Consider the following 15,950-nt stretch of genomic DNA (forward strand, 5'->3'; position numbering starts at 1 on the left):
GGTACACTTCTGCTGCAAACTGGAGTCTACTGCAGAGAAGCCAGAGCTGATGTGTATCTTGGATGCAGGAAACAAAGTGGGATGGTGTGGGGATGAGGCAGTGTTTCTTGCTTGTAAGAGTAGATGTTGTTTCACAGGAGGGAAAAGTATCCTAGGCAAGCTGAAGAAAGGCCCCAGATATTAACTTGTGTGGAGGTTTGAGATTACACTGAGAAAACCCACTTGCTTGAAAGACTAGAGAAACTGCCTGAGAACAGAACAGGCAGCAGAGGTGTGAGGTGATACCTGTGGGGGAGTAGGCAGAGCAGGGAGAAAAACTGAGATATGTCTCAAAAGAGCATGGAGTGGGAGAGATAATAACAGGGTGTGGGCTGCTGGGATCAGTCTAATAAGTGTGGTATGTGTTGTAATAAAGTGAGGCATTTCAGAAACTAGAGTGAGGGGGGAATGTGGGGAGTAATGTGCATGTTGACAGCCTATTCTGTAAGCTATGGCCCTTGTAGTACTTTTTTATGCTCTCACACCCTGGCTAAATTGCCCTGGGGATCTGGTCATTTGGGATCCTCTTGCATTTTGGCACTCTGTTCTGTAAATGATCTGCAAGAAGACTGACTTTCTGATGTTAAATTATGTTCGTTTTTTTTTAAACAGGGGCGTGTTTGGGAAGCAGGGATACCAGTGCCAAGGTAAGATGCCCTGCTCCTGCTTGCTATGTGTGTAGGATGTGCTGTTTCAGGAGTGCTTTCTTCTGCTGCTGGGACATCCTGTGGTTACAAGCTTCTCTGAAGTCACCACTCCTCCTCCTCTCCAGCCAGCCAAAACTGTGCATTTGGGCAGCTGTAAGGCTGATGGCTTGCCTGCATGCAGGAGCAACCACCTACATTCATGCAAATAATTAGGGTCCAGTTGATGTGTTTCATCCTGTGCAGATCCACTGAGTTGCTGGGTACATGCAGCACCCAGCTAGGCTTGAGTCATCCAGGGTCCCTTCAGGACAGCGTTCAGCTGGTATTGGGAGACAAAGAATAGAATAGCCACCCTCTTCCTTTCCCTCCCTACGAAGTTCAACAGAGTGAAATTAGGGATGTGACTTCAAAGGGCAGCCCTGTGGGCTGGCACAGCGCTTTTGTCTGACTGCATGTTTTGGCTGAATGGCTGTATAGCTGTATGTGGTGCTTGTTTGCACTTAATTATTGTTCTGCCTTTCCCTTTTTCTGTGGTGAGATGGCAGAATTACTTGCTTCATGGGTGCGTGGTCATTCAGGTATAGCCTTCTAACGCAGCCTGTTTCTTGTGCAACGTCAAAGGGCACTGGTGTCCTCCTGTGAAAGGAAGCTGTGTGTAAACAAAATGGATATCCTGCATAAAATTTCTGGGTGAAAGTGAATGTTACTGATAGCCTTTCACAAATACAAGCTTAAGTCAGCAACAAACAGAATAATGTGGGATCCTGCAACATATCTGCAACTTGCAGTTTCCCTTACAAAAATCTCCTTACACAGTGGTGTCTACAGTGCACATGGGGTTACGAAGTGGAGGAATCCGAGCTTGTTCCAGCCAAGCCAGCTTCAGACTTGGAGAGAGCCCAACTGTGCTTTAGGGCTGATTAGCCCTCTTGATGAGGATTGGCTAATTAGCTTAGACGCAGAACCATTCTGCTACAGTTATCCAGCTTCCCAGACCCAAGCACTGCACTGAGCCTCAGTGATAAACTAACCTGGGCAGGACTCACTTGGATATCCAGTGTAAGAAGCACTATGTCACTGATGTGTAGGGATGACTTTGGGTATCTCAGACCTGTGTTCTCTAATACTGCTTTTGTACGTTGTGTGACATCCTCTCCACTGGATAATTATTTCAACAGCATTTTTTTTCCAGTTCATTTGGGAATATGCACTATTGTTTCTGTGTGCATTGCCCATATTTTATATAGGCAGCTGTTTTCTAGGCTGTATGAATGACCTAGTGCAGATTTTCTGATGGAAAGGGTTGGAGATGCATCTCCAGACCTGTTATGAGATTTTGGAAATTAAGCCACTGATTATTTTTCACATCTTTACTGTGTCCTGATGATACAGCTGAGCCTTAAAGAATCCAGCTGGTGGGCTGTGTGTTCTGAGTCTTTCAAGAGCTCTTTTCAGCATACCTCTTTTATTTCCCAGTATGCACCTGTGTTGTACACAAGCGCTGCCATCATCTAATTGTTACAGCTTGCACGTGCCAAAACAATACTAAGAAGACTGATCTCAAGGTAAAGTCATGTTGTTTATTTTGGGTCATCATAATCTGTGAATCTTCAGGGTGTCTGGGTTGCTGGGGGTTGTCCTACAAGAGAATTTACTCTGGGTTATCTTTATTTGTGGAATTAAAAGTGGGAAAGTGTGTCAGGGACATGCATAAAGGCCATTCTTCTGTCAGCGCCAGCAACTGGTTGGAGTAGCACATAGCTGAAGAAGGCAGGGTGTCTTCATTGAAAGGCATCAAGAAATAGCAAGACCACTGTACCTTGGTAATTTTCTTGCATGATTAACTGTATTGTCATCAAAATTTGGTACCCCGTTCTTAATGTGAATCTCTCTGGCCTTAAAATCCAGCCACTGGTCTTTGTTGTGCTGCTTTTTTTTTTTTTTTTCTTTCCTGGTAACTTAAAGTGCACATTTAGTCATTGCTCCACACCTTTACTCTATGAAATTATTTATGTTGTAATAAACCCCCCTTGCATAATTTGTGTTTCTGAAGGTTTTATTTCTTGCTAGTTTTGGCTGTATTTGATGGGAGTAACATTTCTACCTAAAACTGCCCTGTGTATTGCATGTCTCATTTCTGTGAACTGGAAATTGTTTAGTAACTGTTCAAGAAAAAATCAGTTGAAATGTTTTTAATTGGGAGGTAGCTCTGTATTGTGTGCCACATAGAAACCTTCTTTCTAGTGCAGATAAGCAATTGCCTTTGTTATTTCTTGCCTCCAAAATGCAGAGCTAGATTTCTTAAAAGGACCCCTTGCCAAACCAGATGAAAATAAGTTAAAATGCCTAAGGGTAAAATGCAAGTTAAATAGCGAGTCTCCTCACCCCTCTTCTTAGGATTATTGAGGGTTTATAACACATTTAAGCCACCTTTTAAAGAAGACAAGGCTGAGGAGGCCCCGCTCACTTTAAACTCGCTGTTTCAGTTGCACACTTGACTTTTCTTTGTGAGGCTGTGGGTTCCCCCTCAGTCTTTCAGGATCTGCCTATTGAGAAACGGAGTAAAAAGGAATGAGGAGGCTAAATGGGGTTGGTTTCTTCAGCTGATGTAATGTTTTCTAAGGTGTCTTTGAGATCTGAATGATTCACAATTGGAAAAGAACAAGGTGAAAAAGGGCATGAGAACAAGTGATAAAGCGAAATATGGGCCTGTGATGGAAGTCTATTAATAACAAGGAGGGTGAGAAGAGGAATGAGAATTTTAGGAGGAGCTGGAAAAACTAGTCCCTGTTAAATTTAATAAAATCAACAGTTTGACCTAAAGTTACATGTTGGCACATAGTATGCAATTTAATAATTTGAAAACTGGTTAGATACAAAATGCTGCAGCTAACATAATTTATATGTGGCACTCCAGTGTGATAGGTTTGTGATGAGGTAATCCACACTTCTAACTTAGTTTTTTAAGAATTCAAAATTGGCTAGGCAGCCCTTTCTAAAATCTGCTTTGTCAGGTAGTCCAGCCTGCCCAGCAAGGAAACCAGGGCAGGCTTGCAGCAGGTGAGGTTGGCCATTCAATGTTCACTTGCAGTAAACCTCAGTGAGGTGATGGCTTGGGACATTGCATGAGTTGGTATTATTTTCATAGTCTTGCACTTAAATGCCTGTGTGTAAATGAACATCAACTTGTATATGCATTTGAATTGTAAATCTGTGCTTTTCTTTTCTTTTCTTTTTTTTAGCCTCAGGTGACTGAGCAGAGGTTTGGCATCAACATTCCTCATAAGTTCAGCATCCACACCTACAAAGTCCCGACTTTCTGTGACCACTGCGGTTCCTTGCTCTGGGGAATCATGCGACAGGGCTTACAGTGTAAAAGTGAGCAGCTTCTTACTGTAGCCTTTTCACAAAATACATATATTTTTAGACTGTTGATGCACTGTGTGTGGGCTTCATTTGTGCAACCTTCAAGAGAAACCTGATCAATGAATATTCATCTTTGCAAGAGTTAAAACAACACTGATCTACTACTTAATTTTTGGCTTCCAGAAGGACTCTGCATTCTTAGCACAGCTTTGCTTAACTTGCATTGTTGAGGATATTCTTGGGTATCACTGTTTCCTGCATTCATTTTTCCCTTTACCTGAAGTTTTTTCCTCAGCTGATAAGGCAATGAAAAGGCATCCGGGGGGAAAAAGGTCATTGCTTTAGGTTGACCACACTGTCACGCTGTTAATTGATGACAGAGCGTGTCCTGATGTTATGCTTTTATTTCAGTGATCCAGACTGTAAAGCCATAGCAGTCTCCATTTGCCTTCATCTCCCACAAGAGGGTGTGTGTGTGTCCACGAGTGAGAGCAGGAAAGATTTTAGTTTCCCACTGAACAATATGTCTTTAAAATTATATACCTGCAAATGTAGGGGAAGTTTGTTGCAAATCACATTATAAATACTAATTTTATCTGCAGGCATAGCTGCAGTGGTATCTGTATACCTGAGAAACGTGCTTAGGAATAGCTGTAGGCAGTGCAACATCCTACTTGGAAAGTTTGGGGTGTATTCCTGATTTTCAGGAGTTTATTCTCTTACAGAAGTTCTAATTTTGTTTCTGCTAAGGTCAGTGACAAAAACCCCTTTAGTTTAAAGGCACTAAAGAATAGATCTGGATGGGTATGTTTCCTGAAGCAGAATTACTGTGTTATTTCTCACCAGTAAATCCCTCCTAGTTATTTTGATTGTTCCTTTGCTTTTACTTCCCATCCCTACCATCACCCCCGTCAGTCTGTAAAATGAACGTCCACATCCGATGCCAAGCAAACGTTGCGCCAAACTGTGGGGTGAACTCAGCAGAGCTTGCTAAAACCTTGGCATGCATGGGTCTGCAACCAGGAAGCATTTCCCCAAATTCGGTGAGTCTTTTTATTCTTTTTTTTTTTCTCTCCTCCGTTTAAAACATTTACGACTGAGTCTTTACATGGGTGCAGGAGAAGTCAGAGACTTCAGTTTTGACAGATGGTTTTGGGTGGTGGACTGCATGAGTAGGTTGTTATGGTCTGCAGCTTGTGGCAAAGACTTCACCTGGAAAATAAATGTATTGAGTGCAACTTTACCCTGGTGGAGGCTTTATAGGTTGCTTTGTTATACGATTATGTTTCACAGTGCTGTGACTCCACTTTTTTATCTGTTTGGCATGAATGAGAGGAGAATAAGACCGCTAACTAATTAGTGATCAATATAATTCATGCCATGCCTTCTTTTACCTTTACTGCAAGCGCAAATGCTCTGTCTGCATATGTGGCTTGTGATAGAGCAAAAGAAGAGCTCAGCAAGAGACCTAGGTTCTCTTCCCAGGTTTGTTACTGTTTTTCTGAGTGATTTTTGAGGAAACAGTTTCACTCTTCCATGCAGTTTCCCAGGCTAAAATTTGTGGTCCCTATCAACACAACAGCATCTCTGGTCTTTGCTGTCTGATAGTGTCCCAGTGAGATTGTTGGCAAGGTTGGGACATATCTGTACAATTTCTGCTTGTCAGTGCTTAAGGCATCCTAAAAGGCCAACTGTTGTATATCTGAACCTATTCAGAGAGTTTAAAACACACTGTGAGAACTTGAATGAAAATGCCCATGTTTACTAACAGAAATCAGAGCTGTTATGTGATAAGCAGTCAGTTTTCATCATGTTTCCTTTGTGAACAGTTTTGAAAAGTGAGTTTGCTTGAGACCACAATAACATGTAATAAAATGTTAGTCTATTTATTTTTGTGTGACCCAAAAGAAAATACTAAACCCAAAACATAATTGTTAGATGTGGTAAATCTTGTCATACAGTTAGCCAGCTACAGTGGCCAACCACATCATGCTGTATCAGCATAGCATGCTCATGAGGCTGTGCTGCCCCTTTTGATTTCGGCTGGTTTGCAGCAGACTGTCTTATCTTCACTCTTCATGCTGTAGCAGTTCAGGGGGACAGTATCCTGGGAGTTACAGGGAAACAGAAGTCCCACACTCATCTTAGTTCTGTAAAAATCAGCCCTTTTTAGCATTTGTTGTTTGCATGATCTGCACATCAAAAAGAGATGAAACCAGGAAAATAAAAATGTGTGCTTGTGGTTTAACAATCTTTTATTGCTGAGCTAAAGGCTCTAGGTAAGCGGTCAGACTGTGCTTAAATCTGTGGGAGTTTTGCTGGGTGCTGTCCTGAATGCTCTCGGTTCTTTCCCCATGGCCAGGGTTGCCATTTCAGTGGCATTGAGACGAGTCTTCCGTGCAGGAGGAATTTTGCTTTACACCAAAGTAGTCGCAAGGTGGAGCTCAAGAAGTCTGCGTGACTTTGATAGGGCTAATAAACTTCAATAAACTACTCGTGGTTTATATGCGTACTCATACCTGGAGAGCTGTGAACTGATGGCACTGGAGGTTGACTTGATCTTCGTATACTGCAAAAATAGGACCTCTAGAAATATGTGATAATACTGGTACAATTCCTGGAAATGCAGACACCTCACTGCTGGCATGGAAATGAACAGCCTTCCATCGAACTTACAGCAGTGAAGGAAGCCAGCAGCCCAGCTGGGAAAGTAAAATATTTTGAAGTTTGGGTCCCACTGAACTAGGCTTTGAGTAAGAGCCTTAAAATCAGATAAAAACCTAAGGGATTCAGGTGAAATCTGCTCGGGTTCTAGATCTCACCAGATATTATGCAGTTCACCTGGCTCCGATGTTAGCTAGGAGGCTGGATTTCCATGCTCATTGACTTACTCTTCTGGGGAGTGAGGATGGAGAGAGTCACCTTCTTGGATCTGCTGGGAATGGGTTTACAACTTAAAATGCCCAGGTCAGGAACCAGTGTTGACATCTCAGCACAGCTCTGCGTGGTGCCAGGGTTGGCTGGTCACATGTAGCTGCTCTGTGGGGTGGTGGTACCAACATGCTTTCTGTTCCAGTGGCCAAGCAGTGCATCTGAACAGGTCCTAAGTGCCCAGCTTGGTAGGCTGGCTACCTGTGAGCACTTTTGAGGCAGAAGTACAATTTCTATGCAGATGGATACTTACTTTCTTTCTTCCACAGAAACTGGTTTCAAGATCTACTTTGAGACATCAGGGAAAAGGCAGTCTGAAAGCTGGCAACAACATTAGTGAAAGTTCAGCGAGCAAGCTTGGGATCAAAGACTTAATCTTCCTGCGTGTACTGGGAAAGGGCAGTTTTGGAAAGGTGAGAATTACTCCTGGGTCTTTTGGGGAAAGTCATGTTCCTTATTTAAGAAGCTCCAACATAGATGAAGTTATTTTATAATGTGGCACACAGGCTGTCCAGTAGAGTATGCTTTGTGCAACAAAGTTGGTGACAGAGAGAAGGGAGAAAAGGGAAGAGAAAGAAGACTGGCAGTGAAGTGAAGAATTGGATATCACATAAAAGAAAAAAGTTAGTAACCAATGGAACAGCTGCATGCTAGGGCCTGTACCAGAAATTGCAAGTGTATGCGTTAGCACTCATTTGGGCAGTGTTTCTTTAAAGGAAACAAGGCAGTGGTTTCAAATGCAGTGAGATGGTGGTTTCGGTTCTCTGCTTTGCCACAAAGTCAATGTGAAATGGTGCATTTGGGTTTAACTAAGAAAGGAACTGGAATGGATGGCACTGCTCAGGGTGTTGGCCCTGGCACAGTGGATGAGCTTAGACCAGCTAGCCCCGTGCCAGACATTGGAGCAACATGTGTGAGTACTTCTGTCCAGAGAAGCTGCTGCAGACAGTAGCGTGTGTCATCGATTGTACATACTAACAGGCTGACTCAGTTGCATCCACAAGCCTGGTCATGAGATAACTGACCTTTCTAGTGCGAGAAGGTATGGGAGGCTCGTGTTGCTCTTAAATACTGAGGGTTCTTGCGGTTCACCCTCCCCTTTGGTTTAGGTGATGCTTGCCAAGATGAAAGAGAGTGGGCAGCTCTATGCAGTGAAGGTGTTGAAGAAGGACGTCATTCTCCAAGATGATGATGTTGAATGCACCATGACAGAGAAACGCATCCTTTCTTTAGCAAGGAACCACCCATTCCTCACCAAGCTCTACTGTTGCTTCCAGACTCCTGTAAGTATAGCCCAGGCAGTGGATAGCCTTCCTCCTAACATTGGCTGGCTCGCTTAGGACAGAGACACTCTCCTGTGTATTTGGTCCCTGGTCTGTCATAAATGTCCACCTTAGACCCAGGAGAAACCTCTCTGCTGAAGAGTGAACAGAGCACTCTCCTATATTCCACCTCTAACATCTGGGCATTTGGGAAACAAAATCCTGACTTGTTCTGAGCTCCCTAATGAAATGGTAATAACAGGGAAGTCTTTGTGTCTTCCCTAGAAACATCTCTGTGCCATTGAATATTTCCAAATGCATATACGCACATGTCTACAGACCTGCAGTGTCCTCCTGTTGCCGTGGGACCTCAGGCTCTGCTGTCTTGCTACCTGAATTTTAACAGGACTGTATTTGTATTGAATTATCTGCAAACCCAATGAATTGTACTTGGCAGCAGGGGTAGCCTGCTGTTGCTATTGGCCTTTTTTCATTCAGTTCTGAGCAGTACACAATCTTTCTGGGGTTACTGGAAAGGATCTTACTGACATGGGTGGACACTGAATCAGATCTGTATATGGTTGCTATTTCTTCTTGCGTCGGTAAGACAAATGATACCATTGCTGTCATTTGTGGTACGTGTAACTCAGTGGAGGACTGCACATGCGCTGCCTGTCCAGCTTAGAGCCTCATTCGGTGTGTGCGTGTGGGTGGGAGCTTGTTGCTGATGTGGGTGGTGGAGGGAGGAGTGGCTGTGACGGAGGCAGTGGCCACAGCAGTGTACCTGACGGTAAGTTTGGGAGTCCCTGAGCTAAGCTCTTGTTAGGACCAAAGCATTTTCTGCAGCATAGCTCTTCCAGACTGCCTGGGCTCCTTGCCAGTTGCTTTTTGTCCATTGCTAAATGGTAATAGAGCTTCTTCTCCTCTTGGAAGAGGTGGGAGAAACTTGCCCTTTTAATTGTGGCTTCACTCCTCCTACATAAACCCAGAATACTAAAAAAAAAAAAAAAAAAAAAAGTCAGACAGATGCATCCTGCCACCTACCCGTTTCTCTTCTCACTGGGGTGATGCAACAGCCAGCTATGGAGTTTAAGAATTGTGCTCTTTAAGGGTGGAGCCCTTGGGTAGACTCATGTAATAAAAACCAACAAACCATCTCGTATCTTTGGTTGTTTGGGTTTTTTTATATACAGCTTACATGGTTCACAGAGCAGCTGTGCTGTATAGCAGAAATAAAACCTAAAGCTCACTGTTGTCACTAGTAACCAAGGAAACTCCACTTTTATTTCATAATATGAAGACACAAGGCCCAAATTTTAATAGCTTTCCTGAAGTCCTCATGTAAAATATCAGAAATATCCAGTACTGATGTGTGCTTTTTCAGGTCAGATGTAGGATAGCAGTGGGTTTTGCTTACTTGTTGCTATGGCTTTCCTTATTGAATTTCAATGTAGATGTGAAAATAGCAAGTGTGCTCCTGGGCTGTGTAGAGTATTTTCCATGAACTTAGGGAGACTTAAGGTCACTGTGCTAGTACTGTATCATGTTCAGAAAATGGATGCAATCTGCCATGGGTGCAGACAAGGTCTTCTGGGCTGATGAAGTAATTGCAGAGTCTTTTGCGAAGAGGGGGAAAAAAAGGGAAGAACTCAGCCTACTTTAGACTAGCAAATTGAAAGCAAAAAGAGGATCTGATTGGTGTCTGCAGATGTCGAATGCTGAGGAGGGAAACAAAGCTGTCAAGATGCTGGCTAAGATTAAATGAGTCTAGACTGGCCATGGATACTGTTAGACTGGAAATGAAAAGGAGGTTGCTAAACAGTAGAACAGCCTGGAACAGGAATTTCTGGACCAGCTTGTCGTGAGAGGAGCAGAGGCAGGAACCCCTCAGCCCTTGCTGCCTTGAAACAGAGCTGGTCAGTCTCTGAAAAGGTGACAAAAGAGTGGTGCTTGTCATAGCAGGACCCTGCTATTTCTAGTCTTACTTCGGTTCCTCTTTAACTTGAATCCCACTTTGCTTCATTATCTGGACTGTCAGTAACAGAACGCCACTTTCCCCCAATAGTAAAAAAAACTAAAAAGGGGGAAGTGTTTATGAAAGAAAAAGTAGATTTCAAGCTAGTGTGGTTCATTGCATCTTCTGCCCATGTTCTGTACTCAGTGACACCCATTTCAATCCAGAATAACCAGATTTAAATTGCTTATAAAAGCACAATTAAATCCCATTGCTGTAGTAGAGAAATGATTGCAACACCCGGGTATTCAGTGGACAGAGTCCTTCCAGGAGGGCTTAACAAGGCTGGTACAGTACTTAGGGTTTCTGCTTATTCTTTAAATGGCATTGAGCTATCCCCTCCATTAACATGAACTTGATAGAAAAGAATAAAATATATATGTATATATATGTGTGTGTGTATCTCTCTCTCTCTCTAAAAAGAGTAACCACTTATTCAAATGTCAGCCTGCAGCCATATTTAAAAGCGTTACTTATGTTTGGACTTGGGGGCAGGGTTACAGAAAATAATACCTGGTTTCACTTGCAATCACATGGAAACCACATCACATGTATCACACTTACAGCCCAAACTCTCAAAATGTGGCATTAACAGTTCATGTTATAAAGAAACAAAGCACGACTCCAGTCTGCTGAGAAGATGCTGGATAAATAATGACCTACTGGGCCTGCCTTTAGGAATTTTTCAAGACCTGGCCATTTTGAGGCTTCTTACCATTTGTCAAAACAAAGTTGGAGCCTGATCCCATGAGCTGCATCAAGAGAGGCAGGGACTAACTGGCAGGGTATTGGCTCAGATGGAAGGTACCTGGCGCTTATGGTAGGTGCCAAGTTCAATATGAGCCAGCAGTGCATTCTCGATTGCACAGAAGTTAAATTATGTCCTGGACTGCTTCAGGAGCTCAGGGGAAGTCGTTATCCCCTCCGCTTGGCGCACTGGTGAGGCTGCCCCTAGGATAGGGATGTCCAGTTATGTATGCCCCCCACCCCCAGTTAAAGAGGAAATTGTGGAAATTGGAAAGGAAGGACCTTGGAAGTGCCTGAAATGCTGCGGCAGTTTGAGGACAGAGTGCTCAAAGGGTTTGAGGGTTTGGCTGGATGAATTCTGACTCTTGCGTAGTATTCCACCCAAACCAGAAAACTCTTGCCCTGACTTTAGCAGCCTAGGGGTAGCTTAAAGAGCCTGGGGCATGTCTGTGTTGCACTGTGCGATGTTGTGTAGTGCCGGTAAAATCTAGCATTAGCTAAGCAGGCACAAGTACCAGAAACAGCACTGCATTACCTGAGTTCATCTATATATTGCTGCTACTTTTGCTCTCCCATTTTAGAGCTAGCTGAGGTTTCTCTGTGCTTACATTAGCTGCTGATGGTTTTCAGAAAGGTTTTCTGTTCCCTTGTGCTGCCCCTGTGCTCACTGTGCTCCTAATTTAGTCTCAGCTGCAGCATAAGTGATACCCGCTAGCAAGAACTGCTTTATTTGCCCAGGGTGGGTTGAGGCTGCCTGACCTCCAAACAGCCTCCTTGCTCTGTCACACAGTAATACTGCAGCCACTAGATGGTAGGAGCTGCAAGGGTTGTCTCTGCCTGACATGGGTCACAGTTTTCAGAGCCTAAAGAGGAAATATTAGCTGCACAGCAGGCTGGCAGAGGCTGGACATGGCCCTCTGCGTGCCCGCCGCTGGGCTGGGCAGTTTTGGACTTGCATCTCCAGATTCCTTTCCTGTGAAAAGCGAGGAAGGAGCCCTGCTGCTCCCTCACAGTGGGAGCGGTTTAAGTCCTGCTTCAGCTGCATCTCTGTGAGGTCTTCCTTGCTCACCATGTCTCTGTTTTTTTATTACTTGTTTCTTGTAATTGAAAGCCTTGCCTTGGAAACTTTGCACCTTGCCTAAGCCATTTACCTCTGCTTTTTCTAGGGCCTTAAAATCATCCTTTAGTGTCAGAGAGGATTATGCTCCTGCTCCAGTAATCTCTGAGTTGCTGACAGGTGCTGGGACCTGCAGATAATTGTGGTTCCTGTGTTAGGGGTCAGAAGCACCAAAAAATGCTTGTTTCCGTTTACCTGACACTGGTGTCACGCAACACCTCAACAATACTGTCCTGGATCGGGTGAAAGAGGCTATATGTATAAATAGCAAAGTCAGTAATTTAATCCTGGGGAATGTGGATCCTGGAATGTTTTAATTAAAATGAGTTTGCAGTAAGTAGGTCCTGTTGTCTTTGAGGTTTAGGAACCATCCTTCCTGCACAGGTGGTTTGCTTTTAAATCCTTTTTGTCTCCACTTGTATGCATGAGAATGAAAAGGGTTGGGGGAGATCAGCTTCCCATGCAGATAGTGTCAAAGAGCGTTTGGGTTTTACATTTATTGCCCTTATCCGTTTTCTCATGACTACAGAGTGCTTTCAGGGGACTGACCCCCAGGCAATGCTGTTTCCAGCACTGTCCCCACTAGCCTGATCGTTATATGGATTTGCTTTCCTGTGGCTCTGCTGACAGTTGCTGAGGCACAGAGCCTGCCCGTGTTGTTCCAAAAATAGTGAGACATGAGAACTTGGCAGAGGGACATGATTTTCTGTAACGAGCATCCTTCTGAGATAATAGCTAGAAGGGGTGCTATTGAAGCCAGTAGGGACTGGCCCAGGAACTCTAGGGCAACATAATCATTGAACTGGTCCCATTTTACGAGGTCAGCCTGCTGTCCAGCACGCAGCTTTGCGCTCCCTTTACAAGCTGTGGGCTGATGTCATGCTCTCAACATGGAAGGGGAAGGTTTCTGCACGTCTCTGCTGGCTCTTGGAGCACTGAAACAGCTCTCCCAGGGTCAGGCTGGGCATCATGTCAGGGATCACCAAGGTGTTTAGAGAGATGAGCCTGTATTTCACCTCCCTAGAAGTGTTAGAGCTAACCTGGAGCCCTTGATGGGGGCATAATTTCCAAGTGGGGGCCTACCAGCAAAAGTGGTGGGACTGAGCAGTGGCAGCTGGCTGGCTGCTCACCCACCTGTTGGTCCCCAGATGCCACAAGAGAGGTCTAGGTGCCCTTCTATGTCCAAGGGACATGTCCTCAGTCATGGTCCCTCCAGGGGATACCCAGCATCAGCCTGGTTGTCCACCACCCCCTCCACTTGAGCTTGCCGTGGTGGAGGCGAGGAAGGCTGGAAGGGCAGCGGCAGCCTTCCCAGGCCTCTGGTTAGATGAACAAGTGTCCTAACACAGGCCTTGCAGCATGCTGGTGGGTGGTGAGGAAGCAACAAGGCCTCTTTGGTGTTCTCCCTGAAAGGTGCTGAGGGGGAGCCCCTTGGGAGCAGGGAGGACAGCTTTGGTCATCACCCAGGCTCTAAACCCCCAGCCTTCCCCCTCTGGCATGTCGGGGAGCCAGGGCTCCAGATGTGCATACACCCGACAGCTGAGTGTACTTCTTGGATGCTTTGCTGCAACCATTGAGACTTTTTCTGCTGTTCTAGAGCATTGAGACCATTTCTAGCCCCAAGCCGCTGTGCTGGAAGACCAGCGCATGCTTCAGTTTTGTTGCTGCCGGTCAAAATCAAGTGAAGATGTTGATGGGGACATCCTGGTTTTAGGCCTGGCGTTTTCCAAAAAGCTCGGTGCAGTCCAGCATGCCTTCTGGCCGTAAGCACAGGCACCCCGCTGGGGGCTCGCTGCAGAGCCCTTCTGAAGTCAGGCATGGAGGAGCTTAGGTTGAGCTTGGGGCAGTGAGCTGGGCTTGCGGGGGGGCTGTTGGACAGGGAGGGGCAAGGGGATTTCTTCTCTCCGGTGTGGCTTCTGCGTGCAGCGTGTGTGCCACGGTGCCCTCGCATTGGCTTTGTGACCAGAGGGGCAGTCGGTTTCTGCCTTTCTGCTCCTGACCTGTCTAGCACCAAATAAAGGCAGACGGGTCAAAACTGTGTCTTTCTGTGGTTTTACGGTGTTGACATCCACCAAAACCCCATGACCTCTTTGCTGGCATGCTGGCCCAAGTTGCCACTAGACCAGATGTGTGAGGTCTCCAAAGCTGGTCTGAAAGGCTTGGCTTCCTCTGACGTGCATGGTAACACCTCGTGGTGGTCTCTTCATTGCAGGAACATGGGGTTGGGTGGGGTTTTTTTGTAGGCAGAGTGGTTTTGCTCGCAGAAGATGAAACAAGGTCAGACTGACGTTTCTGATTTTATCTGTGAACTTTCCTGCGTGTCCATACTTAGGCTGAACATAGAGGTGATATGAGCTGAAGTGAAAACATGAACTTGAAGGCTTAGTTGCCATCATGGTGGTGTAGCTCCCAAGCGTAACCTTCCCACCTCTGGTTGTTGAAAGGCTTTGGATACTTGCATTTTTATCGAGCTGAGAAAATGCCTGTTTCCATCTGCAGTGGCTTATGGGAGAGATTGTAACTTAGACAAATTACCAAGTTTAGTGCAGTGGTAGCTGAAGGAGATGCTGTTATCTATGGTTAGCCACAGTACTTGAAACTAATAAATTTCTTTGGCCTGAAAACCAAGGAATTTGCAGCATAAAAAGGGGTCAAAATGGCAGCAACTCTCAAGCAACCTGAGTGAGCAGGTGCCAGTCAGTATTGAGGAGGAGGGGTATTAAAAAAAAAGGCAGTTGAAGCTCAGAGAAGAGGTAACTAGCTGAGGTGTGACCCAGTGGTGCTTTAGGTTTCGGTCTCTTTCAATGTGGGTTGCTTTCCAGGTGACGTCTAAGGTGAGAGGATGGATGTACAAAGCCCTCACAGCGAGCTGTTTCCAAGCGGCCTTTGGGTGTTTTGGTACCCTTAATTTTCCAGAAGACCTTTGGCTGAACTTGTGGAGGTCTCTAGCCTTCCCTGGCACAGTCTGAGGCCAGCAGATATTGCTTGCAGAGTTCATTATTTTTAAAAACAGGCCAGGGCTGTCTCAGGTTGCTCACTCCAGATTGAAAACACCATTTCCAGTAGCATTTTTTCTGAACTGAGGGCTGTAAAAAGAGCATGATCTCTACAGAGCTGTTATTTTCTGAGACACCGTAATATCAGCAGCCAGCTGAGGGGTGCAGATGTCCTATAAATCTTTGCTTAAATGGGTGATGTCTATAGCTTGATACATTCTAGTTTCTTGTTCCTCAATTTATTCCCATCTAAGTTCAGCCAGCCCTTTGCTTTTTGGCCTCCCAGGTGGGAAGGAGTGTTTATGTAGTTTTCTATGCCATTTTAAAGGTCTGGAGGGTAAAATTTAATTTTTTTTTCTTTCAATTTGTTTTGTTGTTGGTTTCTTTTTTTGATATTTTGTTTTAATGGTGGCCAAGCTGGCTTTTTTTTAAATAATTATTCTTTTAAAATTGGGATTATACAAGCATTTTTTTTGTACATGATTTAATTGATTGACCTAGTGTCTGAGATATTTCCCCCTCCCCCCCCCCTAGTTGGGGTTTTTGTTTTGTTTCTAATGGAACAGATAGAAACAAACGAAAGTGATAAAAATCATTCTTCTGCATGTATGTTGAACAGACCAGGTTGGGTGGGGCTTTGAGCAACCTGGTCTAGTGGAAGGTGTCCCTACCCGTGGCAGGGGACTTGGAACTGGGTGATCTTTAAGGTCCCTTCCAACCCAAACCATGCTACGATTCTGGTGAAAAGTTCCTAGTCAAAAGCTGAGCTAGTCATGTAGTCCTGCTGTGAATTAGACCGCCTTGAGGGGAGGGGTTGAGGAGGAAGGATGC

The 15,950-nt window shown here is 44.8% G+C and overlaps 1 protein-coding gene across 1 annotated transcript in view; it reads left to right on the forward strand.

The window, feature by feature from the left end:
* Positions 1 to 15,950, forward strand: part of PRKCH (protein kinase C eta) — a 121,634-nt gene that overhangs the window by 51,057 nt on the left and 54,627 nt on the right. Inside the window, exons 4-9 of the mRNA XM_027793084.2 lie at positions 652 to 686; positions 2,163 to 2,251; positions 3,929 to 4,064; positions 4,968 to 5,095; positions 7,253 to 7,396; positions 8,093 to 8,266. Of these exons, the coding sequence (XP_027648885.2) occupies positions 652 to 686; positions 2,163 to 2,251; positions 3,929 to 4,064; positions 4,968 to 5,095; positions 7,253 to 7,396; positions 8,093 to 8,266 (706 nt within the window). The remainder of the gene's footprint in view (positions 1 to 651; positions 687 to 2,162; positions 2,252 to 3,928; positions 4,065 to 4,967; positions 5,096 to 7,252; positions 7,397 to 8,092; positions 8,267 to 15,950) is intronic.

The sequence above is a fragment of the Falco peregrinus genome, chromosome 1 (genome assembly GCF_023634155.1).
Source record: "Falco peregrinus isolate bFalPer1 chromosome 1, bFalPer1.pri, whole genome shotgun sequence".
NCBI lineage: Eukaryota > Metazoa > Chordata > Aves > Falconiformes > Falconidae > Falco > Falco peregrinus.